At 43.3% G+C, this 26,081-nt stretch overlaps 1 protein-coding gene across 1 annotated transcript in view; it reads left to right on the top strand.

The window, feature by feature from the left end:
• The window catches only part of Nnp-1 (Ribosomal RNA processing protein 1 homolog Nnp-1), a 235,996-nt gene that overhangs the window by 88,635 nt on the left and 121,280 nt on the right, over positions 1-26,081 (top strand). Inside the window, exon 5 of the mRNA XM_080277637.1 lies at positions 3,945-4,141. Coding sequence (XP_080133763.1) covers positions 3,945-4,141 — 197 coding nt within the window. The remainder of the gene's footprint in view (positions 1-3,944; positions 4,142-26,081) is intronic.

Consider the following 26,081-nt stretch of genomic DNA (forward strand, 5'->3'; position numbering starts at 1 on the left):
CATCCATCCATGCCTGAGAGAATAACTTCCATAATGCAAAAGGCACACTCTGATGACTTCTGTCCATGGAAGCAATAATCATTTCAGGGAAAATCGAAGAAGGACTGCCTCAGGTCCCCAAGTCAGCAGCTCCAAAGTTTCTATCTATCTATCTATTAAGCTGGGAAAGGCCCCAGGAATTGATGGAGTGTGTGGTGAAATGCTTAGGTATGGGGGTGAGATTGTTGTGGAGTGGATATGGAAGTTGTGTAGATTGGCTTGGGAAGAGGGAAGGGTTCCAGAGGACTGGAAATCAGGTATAATTGTTCCTCTGTACAAAGGAAAAGGGGAGAGAGAAGTATGTGGTAACCATAGGGGTATTTGCCTTCTTAGTGTGACTGGTAAAATATATGGTAGAATACTCATTGATAGGGTTAGGCATATGACAGAGGAGCTAGTTGGAGAAGAACAAGGGGGATTTAGGAAGGGAAAAGGGTGTGTAGATCAGATATTTGTTCTAAGATGTTTAGTGGAGAAGTATCTAGAGAAGGGAAGGAAAGTGTATACTGCCTTCGGGGACTTGCAGAAAGCTTATGACAGAATAGATAGGCAAGGTATGTGGAAGGTATTAAGAATATATGGAGTGGAGGGGAAATTGTTGAGTGCTGTGAAGAGTATGTACGAGGGAGCTAGGGCTACGGTGAGAGTGGATGGTGAGCTGAGTGAGTTCTTTGATCTCAATGTGGGACTGAAACAGGGGTGTGTGATGTCCCCATGGCTGTTTAATATATATATGGATGGGGTTGTAAAGGAGGTGCAAGGTAGGGCAGTGGATGTGGGGGTGGCCTAAAATGAATGAGGGTGAGATTTGGAAGCTTCCGGTGTTGCTGTTTGCTGATGATACAGTATTGTTGAGTGAAGATGAATGGGAGTTGCAAGGTTTGGTGAATGAATTTGGGACAGTGTGTAGGAGGAGGAAGCTGAAAGTTAATGTAAACAAAAGTAAAGTTATGGTGTTTGAGAGGAATGAAGTCACAGAGTGTGCAGTGAGGTTGGATGGTGAGGATATGGAGAATGTGAGTGCATTCAAGTACTTGGGTAGTGTGATGAGTAAGGATGGAACTTTGGGGGATGAAGTACGTGAAAGGGTACAGCAGGGAAGAAAGGTTGTTGGTACACTGAAAGCAGTGATGAGAAATAGGGAGGTGAGTATGGAAGTTAAGAAGTCACTGCATGATGGTATTGTGATCCCTACCCTGATGTATGGAAGCGAGGCGTGGACCTTGCAAGAGGGGAACAAGTCAAGAGTGAGAGCAGTGGAAATGAGTTACTTGAGAGGAGCATGTGGAGTGACGTGGAGGGACAGGTTGACGAATGAAGAAGTGAAGGAACGTTGTGGGGTAGTTGTGGATGTGGTTGAAAAGATTAAGAGAAAAACACTGAGGTGGTTTGGACATGTGGAGAGAATGGAGAATGAAAGACTGACTAAGAGGGTGTATGTAGGTGAGGTGGAGGGAGGGGTAGACCGAGGATGAGGTGGATGGATGGAGTTGAGAGGTATATGAGGGAGGGGGGGGGTGAGTTGGGGGGAGTGGAGTCAAATGGTGGGTGACAGAGTGACTTGGAGGCGTTTTGTTTGCGGCCACCCTTTGCGGGATTAGGGCGTCAGGCTATAGATAGATAGATAGATAGATAGAATTAGGGGTTAAGTAGATAACACAGATATACTTAGCCAAAGAGTGACAGGAAAGCTGAAGCCAGAGAGTAAAGAATTTAGAAGAACCAAGTTCAGGAACACTAAAGGAAGATAAGTCGTGGCATACATATACACAACAGCCATCTTTGGCTTTGAAATGAGTATAAAGAAGGAGGATACAGGGAAGGGTTTGCTATCATTTGCCTCAGACAGCTGAATCTCAGTTAAGAAGAGAAGGTGATGTTTAGAGGAGGAGAGATGGTACCCAGCAGGAGAAAGTTAGAGAGGAAAGGCTGCAAATGTTGCAGAAATGAAGAAGTGAGTCAGTGGTTCCAGGCAACTCGTTGAGTCGTCACCGGGAGAGAGGCAGATGGTAGGGGCATTAATGATCCCCCCACCCATGGGGACTGCTAGGCTTGATTCAGTTATGCCATTTTTTTTTCTTAATTTTGAATAATAAGTGTAGTGTTTAATGTGAATGTAGTTTTGATATTGATGGTTAGAGAAACTTGTATTGGAGAGTATGCTGGCCTACTCTCTGTGTTACTGAACACTGAAAAAGTACATTAAAGGGGGATGGTCAGGAACTAGTCCCAAGGGCTGATGAAATGGGAGCTCCAGCTGTCCCTGTCTTCAGCTTTCCATCCACCTTGGGAGTGTGTCAGACTGTGGTCATCTCACTTGGTTGTCACCAGGAAAGGGGTGCATGGTAGGGACATACCCCTCCCCCCTTCCCCCCAAGGCTTGGTGTTGAGATGTCAGTTTTGCATGTCTTGGAACAGGAGGTGTAGTGTGTAATGTGCATGTGGTTTTTAGTGGATGTTGTACAGGATAGTATGCTGGTTCACTCCCTGTGTTACTGAAACACTGAAAAAATTCAGGAAAAAGGGATGGTCAGAAGCTAGTCCTGAGGGCAGTTGAAATGTGAGCTCCAGCTTTCCCTGTCACCAGATTTCCATCCACCTCTTGAGTACTGGCTTTTAGACTGATAATGCAGTCTACCCTATTTGCTGCAGTCTGCAGTAGTTATTGGTATTTTCCAAGCATATTGAAATTATGAAAATGTGATGATTGTAAGTGATGTAGTTTATAGGTGTGTCTTGTGGAATTTTTTTTTTTTTCAGGTGACTGAAGACAAGGGTAGGGAAATATGCTCACAGGAGTGGAGTGCAAGTGAATTTTATTGTTTTTCACCAAAGGAGCAAAGGTTTAAAAATAAATTATTGTTGTTCTTATTTGAGGCATGAAAGAGGTATGTCAGAGTAGAACTTGGGAGTGAATCTTGCTACGTAGTGAGTGGAGACAGTATGGCACCAGTTTGTAAACAATAGGGTATTACTGTTATAGAGCTTTGTATGTTTGTTTTCATAGTTTATGTCCATACATGAGGTAGGTGGGGCCACTCACCATCCACTCACTCAGTGTTGTGCTTCTTTGGATGTCTGCCTTTTCCTCTCTTCTTTCCCTCCTCCTCTGTCTTTCCTTCATTCTTTCCTCTTCCTTCTGCTAACGGGTGACTCTACACTCCCTCTTCTGTCTTTTTTTTCCTTCATTCTTTTCTCATTCTTCTGCCTGTGAGTGACTCTATACTGACTGGCAAGCCAAATGGTTTCCTGTACACCAGGAATCCATTTACTATGCTAGGTGGTAACCATATAACCAAATTATGGAGCCCGGTGATTTAGTTGTTAATTTTGGCACTCCAGTCGGATTGACCCGTACAGATTTATATCCAGGGGGTGGTTAGGGTTTATCGCTCACATAGTGCCACTCAGAGATGAGTGAGGCTGGTCACTCTCATCTTAAATGTCAGGACCAACTTGCCTATCTCTGGGCTCCTAGCTTCTCATGGGACGATATAGGATTGGATGATGGAAGGATGGACAGATGTTCATACTATGCAAGATGCATGCCTTTGAGTATCTGTATTCATAACTATAGTTTGTTTAAGCAAAATTTCATTACAAAATTTTTATGTGCATTTTTTTGAGACTGCAGTCTTATTCCCCTTTTTATAATATTTGTACATATATAGAACTCTGTTCCGTTATCATCCTCAGGGTATATAATTACCTCTTGCAATTTGATGAAATGAAGAGGGCCTGCTGTACCAGAAAGTGTTCAGTAACTACATCACTAGTAGAGGTCTGTCCTAAGTCCAGTAGTGTCATCTAGTAATAGCAGATATAAAATGAAAATACTTCTGAAGGAGGTTGCTAGTAGAGGTTTATCACTGTTAGTAATGTTTCCCTCTTCCTACCACAAACAGGTTCTGGCACTCACCAAAATAGAAGTGTACTGTAATGGTGTGAAGGAGAATGTCATCCGTCACCTGATGCGGCAGAGTAATGTTGGGCAGGAGGTGGAAGGTTCCAATGAATATGTTGTTACTGAGGAAGAGGAGGAGAATCCTGCAGTGGCTGAGAACCAGCATCATGGTGAAGAAGTTAAGGAAAAATCTGATGAGTAAGTTGCAAATAATTGACATCAGGGAATAGAAGTGAATACTGTACTTTACAGGTATTCTCACTTATCATGGCCCTTCTTAATTCTATTTTTCATTAATGATTTTCTAAAATCGCTTTCTGGTTACTGGTAGTAATCTCCAGTTTCATTTTAATACAGATCAAAAGATCTATCTATCTATTGCCAGACGCCTCAATCCTGTTTGGGGTGGCCACAAACAAATCGCCTCCACGTCGTCCTGTCCCCTGCCATTTCACTGCCCTGCTCCCAACTCACACCCCCCTCTCTCATATACCTCTCCACCCCATCCCTCCATCTCAACCTCGGCCTCCCCCTTCCTCTTCCCCCTCCACCTCACTCACATACACTCTCTTCATCAGTCTTTCACCCTCTATCCTCTCCACATGGCCAAACCACCTCAGTGTGTTCCTCATAACGCTTCCTATCACATCCACATCACAACGCTCCTTTATATCCTCATTCGTCAACCTGTCTCTCCATGTGACTCCACATGCTCCTCTTAAATAACTCATTTCCACTGCTCTCACTCTTGACTTGTGTCCTTCCAACAACGTCCAAGCTTCACTTCCATACGTTAGAGTTGGTATCACAATACTGTCATGTAGTAACGTTTTCACTTTCATGCTCATTTCCCTGTTTCTTATCGCTACTTTCAAGGAACCAGCAACCTTTCTTCCCTGCTGTACCCTTTCAAGCACTTCACCCTCCAAACCTCCATCCTCACTCATCACACTACCCAAGTACTTAAACATACTCACATTTTCCAATTCCTCACCATCCAACCTCGCTGTACATTCACTGACTTCACCTCTTTCAAAGACCATCACTTTACTCTTCCCTACATTCACCTTTAGATTCCGTTTCTTAAACACACTCCCAAAGTCATCCACCAAACCTTGCAGCTCTCCTTCGTCTTCACTCAACAGCACAGTATCATCTGCAAACAACAGTACAGGGAGTTTCCAAACACTATCTTCTCTCACCAGGGCCACTCCAACATCCACTACCCTACCTTGTACCTCTTTTATTACCCCATCCATGTACAGATTGAACAACCATGGAGACATGACACATCCCTGTTCCAACCCAACCTTCAAAGAGAAAAATTCACTTAGTTCACCATCCACACGCACTGCTGCCTTAGCACAATCATACATACCCTTCATAGCATTCAACAACTTCCCATCTACTCCATATATTCTTAACCCCTAAAACGCGGCTGTGTACGCGCGATCCCCCCCCTGTGGCGGGGTTGTAGCGGGGTCTGAGTACCTGTGGAAAAATATTAGCCAAAAATCATAGATTAACCCTAGAGCATTAAAATTTTTATGGCATATATTATTTACATTCAGCTATCTCCTGAGCCACATGTTGAGCCTTCGTTGACTACCAAAGGACTTGTGAAGACTTGCAAAGTTGGGTAACAAAGTCTTCACTCTCACACCTCCAGAAACCCGGTTTTCTTTCTACCACAGCCTCAATCTGTCACAGTACACTTTATACAACAACGTACAGGTTGTTTGGAATCCGTATTTGTAAATAAGAACTGAAAATAAGGCTAAAATGGACGTAGCGCACGGCCGACATGCAGCGCGGTGGCGATCTTCTCGTCAATATTGTCACATTTGCCTTTTCTCGGCAAAAAACACGTATACTCCTTTTTTTTCCATCATAGGACTTCGCAAACGTTTGCCTGTCACTATTACGGTAATAAAAATCAATGTCACTGCCAGTATTGTGGATTGGGACTGAGGAAGACCACCGCGGCGCGAGTTTATTCAGCCTTACGGCAGGCACTTTATTCTCGCTCCTGTCGGCCACTCGCACTTCATTTCTATCGCTCACTTTCGCTGTTTTTTTTTTTTTTTTTTTTTTTTTTTTTTTTTTTGCCTTATTCATCAGTGTCACTGTCCAGTGTTATAAAAATAATATTTTATACACAAAAAACTTTCACTTTCAGAACATAGAATAGGAAAATATGCTTTTATCTTTTTACACTGGAGTGACTGTCACTCGCAATACTTATATGATTACTATGTACAGTTATTTACAACAAAAAACACTGTAACTGTCAGTGCTTTTACAAGTACATACACTAATTTACACTCATCAGGCTGTCACTGTCAGCACGTAAAAGAAAACTAAACAATATTATCACTGTCACTCTCAGTATTTTTCCCAATATTTTTACCCTTATTTTCAAAATCTACTTAGGCTGTGGTAGTCGAAAAAACACGGGTAAGCACAGAGGGGAACTTTGCACTCTTTGCACTGCAAGGAGGTGCGCCTAAAAGTCCTTTCCTGCCTGGTAGTGTGGCTGCACACATGACACCTCCTCAGTGCTTTCCCCCTCTTTGCAGTGGCTGGCAGTGGCTCCAGGCGGTGTCGCTGAAGGTAGGCCATACACTGTAGGCGGTCTGGAGGTGTGTGAGGGTGGCGTTTGGGACCTGTAGAAAGCACCTGGCCATAACGCTGAAGCAGCTGGTAGACACAAGTCTTGGAGAATCTTCTGAGAGAGTAGTTGGCTGGCTTCCTGTTCCTGATTTTATACAGGATGAAGGCGTTCAACATGCACATGTCAGTCAAGTGCAAGAACACCTTCCTGTACCAACGACGATTTTTCCTCAGACAGTCAATCTCTCCAATCATCATATCCGACTTGTCCACCAGCCGCATATTGACGTTATAGTCAATTACAGCATCAGGCTTCATCACAGGCTCGCCAGTCCTTCTGTCGACCTTCCCTGTTGCCAGCATTTCACCCTTGTGTACTGTGGTGAGCATGTTCACGACTCTCTTATCATGCCACCTGATCGCAAGCATCTTGTCAGATTTCTTCAGGTGCACGTCTCCCCGCTTTGACTTTTCAGCCTCTGGGAAGGCAGGGTAATGTGCCCTGTTACTTCTGACAGTGCCACAGGAGCCGACGCCGTGTTCAGAAAGGTACTTGGCGAGTTTTGGAGCTGTATAGTAATTGTCCGTATACAGGACATGATTCTCGCCAAAGTACTTTTCCAAAAGCACTTTCACCACAGAACCAGAGAATCCAAGGGGGTCAGTCTTATCCAAGTCGACATTGCTGGCGGTGTAGATGACGAAGTCAAGGATGAACCCCGTCTTGCAGTCGCACAGCACGAAAAACTTGATTCCAAAGCGGTGGCGTTTGCTTGGAATGTACTGGACGAACCGAAGACGGCCCCTGAACAATACCAAAGACTCGTCAATCACGACTTTCTTGAAAGGGCGCAAGAACCTCGTAAACTTATCTTTGATCATGTTCAGGATTCCCCTCACTTTCCATAATGGGTCAGTTTGGGAAGGCTCATCATTATTCGCGAAGTGAAGATAAGTCATCAGCTGCCTAAAACGATCGCGGCTCATGTATTTATTGAATATTGGTGTTGGGCACAGCTCGTCGGAACCCCAGTACTCTTCCAACTTATGCTTCCAGTTGTGCGGCATAAGCAACATCAAGGCAATAAATACAAAAAGCTCGCGGATCGTCAAAGGCACCCATGATGCCATCCGCGACGTGGATGGCGTCGCAGCCTCACCTTCTTCTTCGCGAATTGGCGCACATTGCCCCTCGTACATGTTGGTCTCGGTACAGATGTGCTCCATAACCTCGCCGTCAAGGAAGGCCAACAGGTAGTCAACACATTCACCATCGTCGTCCACAGAGAAGTCAGCCTGAAGTCCACACTCACTTTCGTCAAAGGGCAGATCTTCAGGCACAAAATCTGATCCCTCTGACCACACAAAAGCATCTAAAGTTCCCTGCCTAGGCTGGGAGGTGCTTGGGGCGGCGGGGGGTGAGGCAGGTCGTGTGGGAGTGGGTGAGGCAGGCTGGGCAATGGTAGGTAAGGGAGAGGCTATCCCAGGCCGTGTTGGTGTTGTGGTGGTGGTGGTGGTGGTTGGAGGGAGATTATCGCTTGGGTCAAGGTCACCCGCGGTGGCGTGACTCCTGAGTTGCCTAGTGAGAGTTAGCCTAGGGGACTTAACTTTACTGACACGAACACTAGGCCTACGATAACCTCTCATACGTAACATTGCTCGTCTACTTCCCTTTCTCGGTGGTGATGGAGACTCCGATGACTCAGGAGACAGGACAGCAGACGAGGAGGACGAGAGAAGAGGGCTGGGAGAACGTGGCGGGCTTGCGGTGGTGTGGCGTGGCGTAGTGGACAATGGCGGTGCACTGCTGTCTCCGCTCCTCTTCCTTTTTTCTCCCTTTCCATATTCGAGGCCCCTTTTCACCGGGGCCTTCCCTGTAGAGGTGCTGGGCACAGTCACAGTTTCCTCCGGCACAGAAATAATCACTTCAGGGCCTGAATCAGCACTCGATTGTGTCTCTGATTCAGCCAGGCTAGACAAAACACCCACGTCACTGCCATAGTCCATAGAGGCTTTCAACAGTTCAGATGCTATGGCCGAGTCACTTAGCCCCTTGGTAGTCACTTGTAAAGTTTTGAAGGGCATAGAGGTAACAAAACCCTTTTTCGGAGGGCTAGAAGGCACGGAACTAGAAGAGCTAGAGCCTGACATGGTGTCACCGTGGCAGATTTGCGTGGACTGACGCTAATCTGGGGCAAACCGCGCGAAAAAATGACAGTGTGACAACTGGGGAAACAAGCGTTTCCCAATAGCAAAAAGTGCTTGCGAGATGACGGCGCAGATTGACACGTATCAGCCATCCGCGCGTTGCCATATCGCATGACGAGGGAGGGCCGCGCATCGGTGCGTCCGTGGGTAAAAAAAATGAGACTTGGCAACAACCGAGGTCAGTAGTACAAAGGTCAAGTGTGCTAAAAGTAGCTCACGGGTGGCGGGACTGATAGACAATACCAGCTTGAGCCTGCTTGCCCGCGGTTATTCGAAATTAACTCAAATCGCAAACGCGACGACCCGCCGTTTTGCCCTTTGGGCCGACCGTCGCAAAAGCGACGATCCGCGTTTTAGGGGTTAATACTTTCCACAATCCTTGTCTATCCACCCTGTCATATGCTTTCTCCAAATCCATGAAAGCCACGTACAATTTCATTTCCTTCTCTAGAAACTTTTCCACTAAAGATCTAAGAATCAATATCTGATCTACACAACCTCTTCCCTTCCGAAAGCCTCCCTGTTTCTCTCCAACTAATTCCTCTGTTCTTTCTCTAACTCTGTCAATAAGTATCCTACCATACACTTTTCCTGTTATACTAACAAGACAAATGCCCTTATGATTACCACACACTGCTTTTTCCCCTTTTCCTTTGTACAAGGGAATAATTATACCTAACTTCCAATCCTCCGGGACTCTACCTTCCTCCCAGGCCAATCTGCACATCTTCCACATCCACTCTACTACCATCTCTCCCCCATGCTTCAGCATTTCACCACACACTCCATCAATTCCTGGGGCTTTCCCCAATTTAACTTTCTTCATTGCTTCCACAACTTCTATCCTACTGATTTCTTCCTGTCTTCTCACCTCCCTCCTTCTCCCAGCCATTCCCCAGCCACTTATACTCGCATTACTTCCATCCTGTATGTTCAACAATTCCTTAAAGTGTTCTCTCCATCTGCTCACTTTTTCACCCTTGTCCACTAGTAATCCACCATTTTTATCTTTCACTCCCCTGCTAACCTCACTTCCACCCTGTCTTACTCTTTTCACCTCTTTCCAGAACATTTTCTTACAGTCCCTCCACTTTACACTCAAATTCCTTCCAAATTCCTCATCCACTCTCTTCTTATTCTCTCTTACTAATCTTTTCACCTCTCTCTTTCTTTCTACATATACCTCTCTCTTCCACCTCTCAACTTCTACCATGCCCCTATTTCTCATCCATTCATTGTATGCTTTCGTCTTTTGTGCCAGCCTGTCTCACCTCTTCAGTTCACCACGCTGTTCCTTGCACCCCCCTCCGTCTTCTCTTCCTTCCACACACCACATCACATGCTGCACATATTTCTTCTGTAAATATCCTGCACACACCTTCCACATCCCCCATCTGCTCCAATTCATATTTGTCCAATCGTTCCTCCACTTCTCTCTTATACTCTGCCTTTTTCTCATCCTCTTGTAACCTTACCACTCTCCTTGCAACTACTCCTTCCTCTCGTCTTTCCCTTCTTCTATTTCTCCATCTTACTTGGATCCTAATTCTGGCCACCACCAAGTAGTGGTCAGAAGTCCACTCCCCCAACCTCTATAAGCTCTTGCATCCATTACACATCTTCACATCCTTTCATCCACACACATAATCAGTCATTGCCTTCCTTTCATTCAGTTCACCACCCACCCTTCTCATCACTTGCCATGTATACCTGTGGATCATTTTATGCCTAAAGAGGGTATTGGTTATCACCAACCCCCTCCCAGCACAAATGTCCACTAACGCACTGCCATTCTCATCTATCTCAGCAGGCATACCCCACTCACCAACTATTCCATCCACCTTCACATTCCCTACTTTACCATTCATATCACCGATCAGAAACACTCTCTCATTCCTTCCAAACTTTTCCATGCACACTTCAACATTTGTCCAAAACTCTTCTCTCACTCTGCTAGCACGATCTTGTGTTGGCGCATACACACACACAATCGCCCACATTTGTATTCCAACTTTCAACCTTACCCACTCAATCCTTGACCCAACTGATCCATACTGTCTTATGCTCTTCTTCCATCTTTTACTCACCAGTATACATACTCCTTCTTTTGCCCTCTCATTCTCACCTACTCCTGCACATATACCCCATCCATACTCCCATTCTCTCACACTTTCTCCTCTGCATTTTGTTTCAGTTATTCCACATACAGTAGAACCTGTTTGGTCCGGACCCTGTTAATCTGGATTTCTGTTAATTCGGACAAAATTTAAAAATAATAAACTCCAAAAATATGTTGAAAATAATTCTAAAGTCATTTTCAGTATCGGTGCGGAAAGCGATCGTCACTTGATTGGTCTCAGATCATGCTAGGTTGTAACATGGACGCCTGTTTAAACACACGCCAGCATTCATTCCATCATTTAGTTCACCGACCATTCGTATTTTTACGCCGTATTTCAAAAGTTAATCCTCCTTACCATGCCCCCTAATGCAAGTGTAGCTTCTGCAATGAATAAAGTTGTTAAAAAGAAGCATGTAACACTAAGTATTGCAGGTAAAGTGAAAATACTGGATAAACTAGAGGCTGGTGTTCCTGCAGGAAAACTCATGAATGAGATTACCCTGATGGTCCGGACAATGTGCTAATAAGGACAACCCTTCCCCCTATATAGTCCGAACTAGAGAGGTTCTACTGTACATCCACTTTCGCACCCTCAAGCACCCGGACAATCTCTCTCTCTTTCACCTCATCATTCGCACCTCTTATATTCCATGTTCCCATTACCAAAAGATGCAGCAGTAAATATAAGTATTTTTCAAAGTAAAAAATGAAAATAAAGTGATATGTGCATGAATTAGTGGTGTTGGTAGAGTAAAATTGAGTGCAGGTTGACCTGGTAAGTGTAGCCATCACACGGCCTGAGAGAGAGAGAGAGAGAGAGACTGTGTGTGTGCGTGTGTGTGTGTGATCCATTCTCCATGTCTCACCAGTTAAACTTTGCTTTAAACTTATTCTAAATTTTTGGACTGAATGATCTCTTTGTCCATACCGGGTATATATGGAAAACTGTATTTCTTGATATCCTTCAGGCAACTCATCTTTTTCAATTTCTTTCCATGTCCTCCTGTTGCTCCCCCATCCCATACAAACAGATCTCTGTCAGTTTTGTCTACACCCATCATGGCCCTGAAAATTGCAGTCATGTCACCCCACTCTCTGCTTTCTTGAAAAGAAGGCAGACCCAGTTATTTTAGTCTTTCCTTGTATGATAGATCTGCCAGGCTAGGGACCATCTTTGTTACTACTCTTTGTATTCTCTTGAACTTGTGTATATCTTTCTTTTTATTTGGTGGCAACACCATTGCCTCATATTCCAACCTGAGGTGGATTGTAACCACGACAGTATTTATTTTTTCATCATCTCCTCATCCATGTATTAAAATGCCACTCTTATGTTTGTCAAGAGCTTATATGTCTCTCTGACAATCTCATTGATGTGTTTTTTGGTGACAAATTATCCTGGACCAACATCCCGGGCCCTTCTCTTGTCTCGCTTTTTGATTGGTTCCTTTCCTTTCGAGTAATTTAGTGAAGGCCTATTTGTACTTTTACCCATTTCTCTCATTGGTAACTACTGTATTTTCACTTATTTTCTTCTTCAGAATGTCTACCTCAGCTGTTAGTTCACTTGTTGTTGTGTCATTTCTGTTTAATATGTGTGTGTGTGTGTGTGTGTGTGTGTGTGTGTGTGTGTGTGTGTGCATATTTTCTTATTTGTTTTTATCTACTGTGTTTTAGTACTACAGGATTTGAATGAAGCTTGTATTGTACCACCTTTAATGATATAATTATCTATTTCTTCTTTGTACCAGTTTTTCCAGGTATATTAGCATATCTACTCATTTCTTGATATTCCTCATCATTCCATGTTCTTGTTCAGAGGTGGCATATAAAGTACTCCTATATCCATTTCATTACCTTTTACACAGATGATTTCTATTGTTATAGCTTCTACATTTTTTTCCCCAGGATTTATTCTATGCTTCTCATGGTGCAATAGTAGATTAGATGATGATAAATGAAATTTATTTCTCCATGTCTTGCCATCAGATTATTTTTGGCCATTAGTAAAACTCCCCCCTCCCCCAGGTCTTCCTTCTCTATCTCTTTTCCATATATTTTTTCCACTCTAATCCATCACCTACACTTTCATGTCAATTTTTAACTTTGTTTCACTTAAAACAGTTTACTTCAGATTTTTCTATGTTAATGTAATAATCTCACTCAGACCTTTTAAATTAGCCCATCTGTATTACTGTACATTATTTGTATTGCACTATTCTCCTTGTCTATTACTTAGGGGGCGCATACCATCCATTCGCTCGATGTAGTGCAGCTTTGGGTGTCTCCCCTTTCTTTTCTTCCTTCCTTCCTCTTCTGTCTTTCTCTCCTTCATTCTTTCCTCTTTTTTCTGCCTGCTGGTGTCTTTGCACTCCCTCTTCTGTTTTTCTTTTCTTCATTCTTTCCTCTTCCTTCTGCCAATGTGTAACTCTACACTGAGTGACAAGCCAAATCGTTTCCTGTACTCCAGGAAACCATTTACTAAACAAGGTGGCAACCATATAACCAAATTATGGCACCTGATGGTTTAGTAGATAATTAAGGCGCTCCATTAAGATTGAGATGGTGCAGGTTTATATCCAAGGGGTGGTTAGGGTTTATTGCTCACATAATGGCACTCAGGGATGAGTGAGGTTGGTCATGATCATCTTAAATGTCAGGACCAACTTGCCTGGCCCCGGGTGCCTACACTCCTCATGGGGCAACATAGGATTGGATGATGGATGGATGGATGAACGACTCCTACTTAATGGTTATAATTACTTTTTGTCTTTCATTTTATATACCATTTCACATTTTGATATTCTGTTTTCTACAAAAACAATATTTGCTTCATATGTTCTCTCTCTCTCTCTCTCTCTCTCTCTCTTTATTAAATTTCTTATTTCCTCTTTCGCCCTCAGACTCAAGTCCTTCCCCATTCCTATCCCCTTGTATCTCTCTTTCTCCTTCAACCACCATGTAGATTTTGTTGCTTCATATACTACCCTTACTGACTTACTCTAAATTTTGATTGGCCTTGCCCCACCCTTCTGATACTGTCCCAACCTTCACATTCCCTTAATTTCTTCCTCCCATCCCTTACTTCATGTATCTACTGTAATTCCTTAATTAGTTCATTGGCTTTCTTTTCCACTGTCTCTTTTCTCTCAACTTACATTATTTCTGATTTCCTCTTATCTTCAAATGCTAGCACACACTTATTCCGATCTACTGTCTGTCTCACAATGTTCTCCTTCTTTCTTATGATATTTAATACTCCTGCTTCAAAATTCACATTTTCTTCTTTCTGTTCTCTCTCCAGTCTTTCCTTAGTCCTCTGTTGTTCCTATATTATTTAATTTAATGCAATTTTCCTACTTATATCATCCACATGCCGTGTATTCTGCATATTTTAAAATTCTATTGCCACCTCCTCTGTTTTCATTTGATTTTTTCTTGTACATCTGTTTCGTATTTCATTCTCTTCCTTAATTTCATAATTTTACTTTCTGCCTTTGCTTTATATTCTACCAGTTGTTTCTCAGCTTGTATCTTTCCCTCCTCCATTTCATCCCTCTCACCTAGTCTCTTCTCCAAAGCAGTCATCCTATATATGATATCCTTACCAAAATCTTTAGTTTTACAAATTACAATAAAACCTCACCATAACAGATTAAATGAGGCCCAAGCCATTCCAAAAAAAAGCCAAAGTCTGATGAAAATGACATCTGGACTCGCCCCTGCTAACCTGGACTTTTTCCGATATACATATCGAAGCATTTTTCCCCATGAGATACTGAAGAAAAGCCAGAAATGCATTTGAGGCCCAAACCCTAACTCTCATGTACCTTAATCAACAGAGAATGACACAGAAGCATCGTAGGTTATATTGTTATCTTTATAAATTGTGCTGTTGCTAAATAATGAGACAGCAAACATCACATGCAGGTAGGTGAGGCGGTGGGAGGGCAACTGACAGGCTACAGCCAGGCAGGCAGCAACGAGCAATGTGGAGGCAGGGGAGGGCAGGAGGATGGGAGGGAGACAAGCTGGGGCGGGGGAGAGTGTGTTTAACCCCTACACCGCGGGCTTGTTTACCAATGATTTGCGTGTCCCGCGGGTTATTCGGGCTCCAACAGACTCTCAAAAAATATTTGCCAAAAATCAGTTATTAGTCCTAGATTAATAAAATTACACATGCTTATGGCACATACCTTCAGCTTTCTCCTGGAATGATTGTTGAGCCTTCGTCGGTTACCGTAGGACTTGTGGAGACCTCTGAAGTAGGGTAACGAAGTCTCCACTTTACACTTCCCGACAACCCGTAATATGATTACCACAGCCAGATACAAACACTATAAACACAATTCTACAATTTTCAAGTAGTTTGGGATCCATACTCCAAAAAAAAAACACTGTGAAAGCAATGGAAATTACGAGCGCGTCTGATCGTCGCACTTGCGCTAGTTTGCTCTAGGCACTCTGTCATTTATTATTCATAAAACCCCTCACACTTTATATTTCTATTACTATATCACACTTATATATATCTGGAGTCTTTCTCCATAAGTTTCCTTCAGTCGTATTAGTTTATTGTCACTGAAGTCATTCAGTAAAATACGTAGAGAGCCACGGATTCACTTTCACTGTTATAACATAAATTATTTGTACTCATATTCTTATATTACTAATTACTTACATTACTATTTACATTTTCTATTCTGTTTTCAATATTTACCCTGCTATTTACTTACACTATGTTATTCACTGTCACTTTCAGTAAGATAAAACTATAATACACTGTTCAATCATATGAACTGAACATCCATTGCTTTCACCTGCTATTTACACATTATTTACACATTATTTCCAAATCATTCTGCTTCCACACTTGCACTGTTAGAACTGCTTCTGGCTGTGGTAATCGAAGAAGCAGGTAACACAGAGGGGAACCTGGCACTCAGCGCACTGCCAAGAGGTGTGTTTATGCTCAGGTGTGCGGCGGGTGGTATGCGCACATACCTGACACCTGCGAATCGCAGCCTTCCTTTTCCCTGTAGCAGGCATAAGCTGAAGTCTGTGCCGATCCATATACGCCCTTTGCTCAAGTCGGTCGGGAAGTGTTACTGGATGGTGCCTTGGAGTTGCTGCTGTCACCCTACCATATCTTTCCAGCAGCTGCTGGACACAAGTCCTGGTGAACAACCTCAGGGAGAAGGACTTAGGTGGCTTGACCTTCATCTTGTACAGGATGAAGGCGTTCAGCATTGTCATATCTATCAGATGCAGAAAAACTTTCCTGTACCACCTAGTATTCTTCCTGAGGCAGTCGATCTCACCAATCATCATGTCGGACTTGTCCACCAGCCGCATGTTGATATTATAGTCCAACACAGCATCAGGTTTCATCACAGGTTCGCCTGTCCTACGGTCGACCTTCCCACTGTCTCTCATCTCCCCCTTATGTACGGTGGTGAGCATGTGCACGACCCTCTTGTCATGCCACCGTATTGCCAGCATCTTCTCACACTTGCGTAGGTGCATGTCTCCTCGCTGCGAGGTTCCCGCCTCTGGGAATTTGGGGAAGTGGGCACGATTACTTTTCACAGTGCCGCAGGAGCCAATGCCGTGCTCAGAAAGGTATTTGGCAAGTTTCGGTGCTGTATAGTAGTTGTCTGTATACAGCACATGATTCCCACCAAAATACTTTTCTAGGAGCACTTTCACTACACAGCCTGAGAAGCCAAGGGGGTGTGTTTTATCCAGATCGACAGTGCTGGCTGAATATATGACGAAGTCAAGGATGTACCCTGTCTTACAGTCGCACAGTACAAAGAACTTAATTCCAAAGCGATGGCGTTTGCTTGGAATGTACTGAACAAACCGAAGACGTCCTCTGAACAAAACCAAGGATTCATCAATGACAACCTTCTGAAAGGGGTGGAAGAATGACATAAACTTATCCTTCATTCTGCTCAGAATCTCCCGGATCTTCCAGAGTGGGTCGGTTTGGGAAGGTACATCGTTGTCGGCAAAGTGCAGGTTTCCCATGATGTTCCGGAAGCAATCTCTGGCCATGTACTTATTGAAGGTGGGTGAGGGTAGTAAGGGGTCCATGGACCAGTATTCTTCCAACTCATGCTTCTTGGAGTGTGGCATGAGAAGCATGAGGGCAAAGAACACATACAGCTCCTGCAATCCCAGCATGGACCACTGTTGCATCTTGGCTGCACCTGTACCACTTGCAGCATGTTGTGATTCATACCTGCTGGTTTCATCACATATGTGCTGCATGACTTCATCATCTAGGAAGGCCAAAAGGTAGTCGACACACTCAGCGTTTTCGTCCATAGTGAAGGCAGGCTGAACTCCTGAGGAGCTCTCATCAAAAACTAGATTTTCTGGCACAAAATCTGACCCTTCCGTCCACGCGAAGGCGTCCAGGATTCTCTGTCGTGGCGGTGTAGGGCGGGTGGTGGTGGTGGTGGTGGAAGTTGGCTGTGAGGGAGGTTTATCTTGGTCAAGGTCACTCGCACTGACCCTAGGTTGCCGTACAGCACTAGCAGCCCTTACCCTACTAGCTACACTACTTTTCACTCTCCTTGATTTACCTCTACCTCTACGGCCTGCCTTCACTGTTGATGCTGGGGTGACTCCGACGACGAAGACTCCGGAGATAACTCAGCCGACGATGATGAAGAAATGAGTGAAGTGGGGCTTGGGGAACGGGGAGGTGAATGCACTCGTGGGTCATGGCGGGCTGGGTCACGTGGGGGCATTGTTCTGGGGCTAACACGCCGCCTTTTCACTCCCTTCCCAAATTCCTGTCCTTGCTGCACTAAAGACTCCTTTCTCTTGGAGCTAGACACTGATTCACTTACTGTAGCACTCGTTGTTGCTGTTTCTGGCACGATAACCTCACCCGGCTCATCACACGATTCACCCGAATCGTCATAGTCGCTGTCCATCATAATCATGGACAATTCTGCCAGTTCACGTGCCACTGCAGAGTCATTAAGGCCTTTCCTGCTTGCCTCACTACTTATCTTAGGAGTAGAGGTCACGGGGCCCTTTGCACTGGGCGCAGAAGCGGCAGGAATGGCGGGGCGCTAGTGCGACATCGTTTCTCTACAGCGGAGGACAAGGAACTAAATGCCGTGGCTTATCTGAGAAGGGAAGGGTTGACAATGACACTTTAGGCTGACTGCTGCTAACTTACAGGCTAATTTTTTATAGGTAGAAAATCTCAGCAATACCTAAAGAAATAGGTAGTTCCAGGTGAATGTAAATGTCAGTTAGGATTCTCCTTTCCTTTCTAATGTATATTTTTATTACAGACATTGATTACAAGGCATAAATCAAAGGGGAAATTACCGTGGTAATGTAGCGAATGAATGCACGTGAGGTTTTGTCAGGTGATAATTAGCCAATTTCTGGTGTATAACACTATCGCTTACCTGTTTTTTTTTTGGTATATATTATTTTGTATAAGTATAGGGCATAGGGCTTATTTCAATGGATGAAATCTGTGGAAAAATCCGGGGGAAATTTGTGTAGCGCATCGCGGTGTGGGAGGTGAGAGGACAGGGTAATGGAAGGCAGGTAGGGAGGGGAGTCACGAAGGGGGTAAAATCGCTAAATTGTCAACAATGGATGGGAGTACAGATGAGATTTGGAGTGCTGACTAGTGTTGGACATTTGCAGTACTGATAGATGATACAAGCCACCACTTGAGAGCCTGGGATAATTCAAAATAACACAGAATCACAAAAGTGATGCCCCGCGGTATGATCCATTGTGGCCGAGCGTCACGAAAGTGACGCCCCGCGGTTAAGGGGTTAAAGCCGTTGTTCGAAGAAAAGAATCTCATGCTATATTACCCATACTTAGAAGCAACCCTCACACTGACATAAGTAGTAGTTCATGTACCATTCATAACAGATGATCTGTTCAGTCTATCAAACATACCCTTTCCCTTCTAAGAAAGATGACACATTGGTCACCATCAACACTGACACAGAACTCAGATCAGAACCAGAATCACCCCAGCTGGCCACACACACACACATTAATTATAAGAGAGCCAGCTGCAAGGCCTTCACAAGTGAAACAGAACAACACTTCGAAACATTATACAGTACACCCATCACAAACATCAGCACCACTGTGCACACTTTTAATACAGTTACTCAAAGTGCAGACAAAAGACACATCATTAGAGGCAACAGAAAGAGACACAATCCCAATTTCTCACCAGAAATTCAAGGCCTTATCAGTCAGTGCAACACACTGCAATGTTCCCCAACACCCTATACACAAGACACCGTACAACAAATACAAGCGCTGAGCACTCAAATAAACAACAGAATATCAGAGCAGCAAACACTAAATTGGAATAACTGTCTCCAAACACTTGACCACAAAACAAACATCAGCAAACTCTACAAAACACTAAACAGCATCACGCTGTCCAACAGCAGCACTACACAACCACATGCTGCCATGACAACAACAGATACCACACCCTCAAACAAACAACAAGCAAACACTCTCATCAATCACTTTTCACACATCAGTCATCTAAACCCCCATTGTGACGACCGACGTGTCATCTGACGCAAGAGACAGTTCCCCACAGACCCAGACTTGCTCCCTTCACTTACAGCCAGAGAAAACACATCATTAACAAGCTTAAGCACTCATCGGCTTGTGGCCCAGACAGCATAAGCAACATTCACCCTAAACATCTTGGACCACAAGGCAAACAAGCACTCAGCAACCTATTAGACTACGGCTACTGACACAGCATAATATCCAACATCTGGAAACATAGTACTGTACTATCATCACCATCTCCATACCCAACAAAGACCCCACGTTGCTTTCCTCACATCGCCCCATCCTACTCCTCTGCACCCCCTCCAAAGTTACTGGACGACTTGTATTACAAGTAGTAACACCTCACATCCCCCTAGCCCCGTCACAACATGGTTTTAGGCTACAACATTCCACAGACACTCTTCTTACAGACTTTACACGAAGAGTTTTTGATGGCATCAGTTCAGCTAGGCCACCACAGAACACTCCTAATCACACTAGATATTAGCAAAGCTTTTGATGCCATCCCCTGCCATAACCTCACAAACAAAATGTTCAACACAAACATGCACAATAATACAAAATGATGGCTGGCAAACTACTTAGCAGGCAGATGTGCATGTGTAACATTTGCCGGTCAATCATCGAATATCAGAAACTTCACAAATGGCATCCCTCAAGGATCTGTTTTCTCCTCTACACTCTTTAACCTATACATGGATCTGTTTTGTCCCCTATTCCCTTGCTAGTTAGTGTTTGGATAGCAAGTGATCATTATTGCCCTTCTGAAGGTTAGCAAGGGGTTCAGAAGTGATCATGTTCTGAGGGTTGAGGGAACACTAGGTGCTAAATTGCTAAACTGCTAATAAGCTGTAATTTCAGACAGTACTGTTTAATGTTGCAGTTGTTTTTCCTGTTTTTCAATAACAGTAATATAAAACTGTTTCTGTTCTATCTATCTATTGCCAGACGCCTCAATCCTGTTTGGGGTGGCCACAAACAAATTGCCTCCAAATCGCCTTGTCCCCCGCCATTTCACTGCCCTGCTCCCAACTCACACCTCCCTCTCTCATATACCTCTCCACCCCATCGCTCCATCTCATTCTCGGTCTCCCCCTCCATCTTCCCCCCTCCACCTCACTCACATACACTCTCTTCGGCAGTCTTTCACCCTCCATCCTCTCCACATGGCCAAACCACCTCAGTGTGTTCCTCATAACGCTTCCTATCACATCCACATCCACACCACAACGCTCCTTTATATCCTCATTCGTCAGCCTGTCTCTCCATGTGACTCCACATGCTCCTCTTAAATAACTCATTTCCACTGCTCTCACTCTTGACTTGTGTCCTTCCAACAATGTCCAAGCTTCACTTCCGTACATTAGAGTTGGTATCACAATACTGGCATGTAGTATCTTTTTCACTTCCATGCTCACTTCCCTGTTTCTTATCACTGCTTTCAAAGAACCAGCAACCTTTCTTCCCTGCTGTACCCTTTCAAGCACTTCACCCTTCAAACCTCCATCCTTACTCATCACACTACCCAAGTACTTAAACGTACTCACATTTTCCAATTCCTCACCATCCAACCTCGCTGTACATTCACTGACTTCACCTCTCTCAAAGACCATCACTTTACTCTTCCCTACATTCACCTTTAGATTCCGTTTCTTACTCACTCTCTCAAACTCATCCACCAAGCCTTGCAGCTCCCCTTCGTCTTCACTTGACAACACAGTATCATCTGCAAAGAACTGTACAGGGAGTTTCCAAACACTATCATCTCTCACCAGGGCCACTCCAACATCCACTACCCTACCTTGTACCTCGTTTATTACCCCATCCATGTACAGATTGAACAACCATGTAGACATGACACATCCCTATTTCAAACCATCTTTGAAAGAGAAAAATTCACTTAGTTCACCATCCACACGCACTGTAGCATTCAACAACTTCCCATCTACTCCATATATTCCTAACACTTTCCACAATCCTTGTCTATCCACCCTGTCATATGCTTTCTCCAAATCCATGAAAGCCGCATACAACTTCTTTCCCTTCTCTAGAAACTTTTCCACTAAAGATCTAAGAATGAATATCTGATCTACACAACCTCTTCCCTTCCTAAAGCCTCCCTGTTCTTCTCCAACTAATTTTTCTGTTCTTTCTCTAACTCTGTCAATAAGTATCGTACCATACACTTTTCCTATTATACTAAGAAGACAAATGCCCCTATGATTACTACACACTTCTTTTTCCCCTATTCCTATGTATAAGGGACTAATTATACCTGATTTCCAATCCTCCGGGACTCTACCTTCCTCCCAGGCCAATCTGCACATCTTCCACATCCATTCTACTACTATCTCTCCCCCATGCTTCAGCATTTCACCACACACTCCATCAATTCCTGGGGCTTTCCCCGATTTAACTTTCTTCATTGCTTCCACAACTTCTATCCTACTGATTTCTTCCTGTCTTCTCACCTCCCTCCTTCTCCCAGCCATTCCCCAGCCACTTATACTCGCATTACTTCCATCCTCTACGTTCAACAATTCCTTAAAGTGTTCTCTCCATCTGCTCACTTTTTCTCCCTTCTCCACTAGTAATCTACCATTTTTTGTCTTTCACTCCCCTGCTAACTTCACTTCCACCCTGTCTTACTCTTTTCACCTCTCTCCAGAACATTTTCTTACAGTCCCTCCACTTTACACTCAAATTCCTTCCAAATTCCTCATCCACTCTCTTCTTACTCTTTCTTACTAATCTTCTCACCTCTCTCTCTCTCTCTGCGTATAACTCTCTCTTCCGCCTCTCAACTTCTACCACGCCCCTATTTCTCATCCATTCATTGTATGCTTTCTTCTTTTGTGCCACAGCCTGTTTCACCTCTTCAGTCCACCACGCTGTTCCTTGCTCCCCCCTCCGTCTTCTCTTCCTTCCACACACCACATCACATGCTTCACATATTTCTTCTGTAAATATCCTACACACACCTTCCACATCTCCCATCTGCTCCAATTCATATTTGTCCAATCGTTCCTCCACTTCTCTCTTATACTCTGCCTTTTTCTCATCCTCTTGTAACCTTTCCACTTTCCTTGTAACTATCCTTTCTCTCGTCTTTCCCTTCTTCTATTCCTCCATCTTACTTGCATTCTAATTCTGGCCACCACCAAGTAGTGGTCAGAATGTCCACTCCCCCAGCCTCTATAAACTCTTGCATCCATTACACATCTTCGCATCCTTTCATCCACACACACATAATCAGTCATTGCCTTCCTTTCATTCAGTTCACCACCCACCCTTCTCATCACTCGCCATGTATACCTGTGGATCATTTTATGCCTAAAGAGGGCATTGGCTATCACCAACTCCCTCCCAGCACAAATGTCCACTAACGCACTCCCATTCTCATCTATCTCAGCAGGCACACCCCACTCACCAACTATTCCATCCACCTTCACATTCCCAACTTTACCATTCATATCACCAATCAAAAACACTCTCTCATTCCTTCCAAACTTTTCCATGCACACTTCTACATTTGTCCAGAACTCTTCTCTCATTCTTCTAGCACGATCTTGCGTTGGCACATACACACACACAATCGCCCACATTTGTATTCCAACTTTCAACCTTACCCACACAATCCTTGACCCAACTGATCCATACTGTCTTATGCTCCTCTTCCATCTTTTACTCACAACTGTACATACTCCTTCCTTTGCCCTCTCATTCTCACCTACTCCTGCACATATGCCCCATCCATACTCCCGTTCTCTCACACTTTCTCCTCTGCATTTTGTTTCAGTTATTCCACATACATCCACTTTCATACCCTCAAGCACCTGGACAATCTCTCTCTCTTTCACCTCATCATTCGCTCCCCTTACATTCCAAGTTCCAATTACCATGTCCTTTGGCCGGTCCTTGGTTGTCATCGTTTGGTCAGTCCTTCTTCGAGGCTTATTGTTTGTTTTTTTTAGTTAGTTGCTTTCCGGAGAGGGGCACTAACCCTCCGCCAACCCTTTTAGTCGCCTTTTACGACAAGCAGGGATACCAGCCAAACAAGGGTTATTGAATTTCCATATGAGACAGATATCTGTTACAATGATTCAACAAAAGTCAAGCTAGCCAACATCTCCAATATGATTCCCTTGCTAGTCAGTGATTGGATAGCAACTGAAGTGATCATTATTGCCTTTCTGAAGGTTAGCAAGAGATTCAGAAGTGATCATGTTCTGAGAATAGGGGGAATGCTAGGTGCTAAACTGCTATTCTGCTAAACTGCTAAAAGGCTGTAATTTCAGACAGTATTGTGTAATGTTGCAGTTGTTTTTCCCTTTTTTCAGTAACGGTAATATAAAACTGTTTCCTTCTGTTATGTTCTTGTCTCTAATGCAGTGGTTTTCAACCTTTTTTCTCTCACGGCACACGAAGCCATGCGTAAAATGGGCGAGGCACACCATCAGTATTTCACAGTAGAACTAATGACCTTCATACGTCAAACATGTTAATTACTGTTAATTATTTATTATTTTTTATAGATTATCATGGTTTTCAAAATATTACTTTCTTCTGCATATTTATTACTCCAAAAGTATGGTGAAATATGATGTCCTTGACAAAGTTAGCAGCTATCAAACAGAATAAAAGTTGTGAAGATTTAAAACACAAGATAGTGATTTTATTCACGCACAAGCATGTGTAAAAATAAATGGCCTTTTCATGGATACAAATACCATTGGAAAATGAAACATGATGTCCTTGATAAAGTTACTAGCCATTAGAAATAATATGAAGATTTGAAACTAAAGATACCAATTTTATTCGAGCACAATAACCATTAAAAATAAAAGGCCTATTCAAACAGAAATATCAGTGGGAAATGAAACATGATGTCCTTGATAAAGTTACTAGCCATTAGAAATGTACATGAAAATTTAAAACTGAAGATATTGATTTCATTTAAATAAAAACATGACAAAAATAAAAGCCTTCTCCATACATACAGATATCAATAGGAAATTTGACCTTGGTGTTGTTTCACAATGTGCCTAATCTGAGGTCGAATGGTGGAGAGGCATACCCTCAAGTCCACCTCCAGTGTCTGAAGCTGCGACCTGTTCTTGTTTTTTACTGTGTTCATTGCAGAGAAGCCAGCCTCACACAGATAGGAAGTTGAGAAAGGAAGAAGAGCTCCAACTGCTTACTTAGTAATGGTAGGGTATTCGTCTCGAAGGGACAATCAGAAAGTAGTCATGTTTGTGGAATCATGCTTTTAGTGCTCTGTCATTCCTGATTTCTGTCAGCTCATCCTCTACGGTAACTGTTAGCTCTGCTGACTCGTACGTACTTTTCACAAACGGATTTCTTACCCAGTCCAAGCACGATATCTCAGGTGATGGAAAATACTTTTCAATGTTCTTACTTAGTAGCGACAAGCTTTGTAGAATCAGTGTAAGAAGGTTTTTGTCCAGTCTGCAATCTTTTGTTAATTCAAACATTTCAACTTTGTTCTCTTTTTTTTAATCTGGATCCCCACAATGTTAGTTTTTCCTTAAATGGATAAATTTTATCTGTACAAGTAAGAATGTTTTCATTCTTTCCCTGCATACTCTTATTGAGAGTGTTCAGTGCTTGAAAAATGTCAGCTAGGAATGCCACTTTATTGCACCAGGTTTCATCACTAAGTAGGTCAGCCAGTTGAGACCCTTCTGAAGTTAAAAATATAAGAAGATCCTCTCGTAGTTCATAAAACTTTGAAAGAACTCGCCCTCGAGATAGCCACCTCACTTCCGTGTGCAGTAGCAGGTGTGTGTGAGCAGATTCCATGGCAGAACAAAGACTTGAAAAAAGCCTTGATTTTAATGGTCTACTTTTGATATAGTTAACTGTTCTGATTGTCTCATCTAATACTTGCTGGAACTCAGGAACTAATGATTTTGAAATAAGGGCGCCTCTATGCAGGAAACAATGTGTAAAAACAATGCCAGGGTTTTTCTGTTTTGCAAGTGCAATTAATCCTTTTATGCTCCCTGACATGGAAGGGGCACCATCTGTGCAGATACTCTTGCATGATTTCCATGACAAATCATTTGAGCTGAAATAGTTGTCAACCACCTCAAAAATATCTTGACCTCGTGTTGTTTCTGGAAGTGGTTTGCAAAATAAAAATTGTTTAATTATGTCTTCATTACAAACAAACCTGATAAATGCTAAAGAGTTGAGCTTTTCCAGTGATGTCAGTTGACTCATCCAACTGGTTGGCAAAAATTCTCAGTTCTTTGATACGAGCTATGACTTGTGACTCAATGTCTTGAGACATATCAGGAATATGACGACTGATGGTGTTATCTGACATTGAGATTTTCAAAATCTCTTTTTCACATTTTTCACCAAACATGATGTTCACAATTTTGCTACATGCTGGTAATATTACTGACTCTGCAATTGTATGTGATTTCATTTTTTGGGCAACTATTTCTGCAATAGCATAATTTGCTTCTTGAGCTTTGGCAGATACTGTCGTGATTCTGGTGATTTGTTGAGACTGGCGTGTTTGGTCAGTGATAAGCCTTTTAAAATATTCAGTTGATTTCTCAC

Source organism: Coenobita brevimanus, chromosome 70 (assembly GCF_032717465.1).
Source record: "Coenobita brevimanus isolate Jiangsu-jjx chromosome 70, ASM3271746v2, whole genome shotgun sequence".
Taxonomy (NCBI): Eukaryota; Metazoa; Arthropoda; class Malacostraca; order Decapoda; family Coenobitidae; genus Coenobita; species Coenobita brevimanus.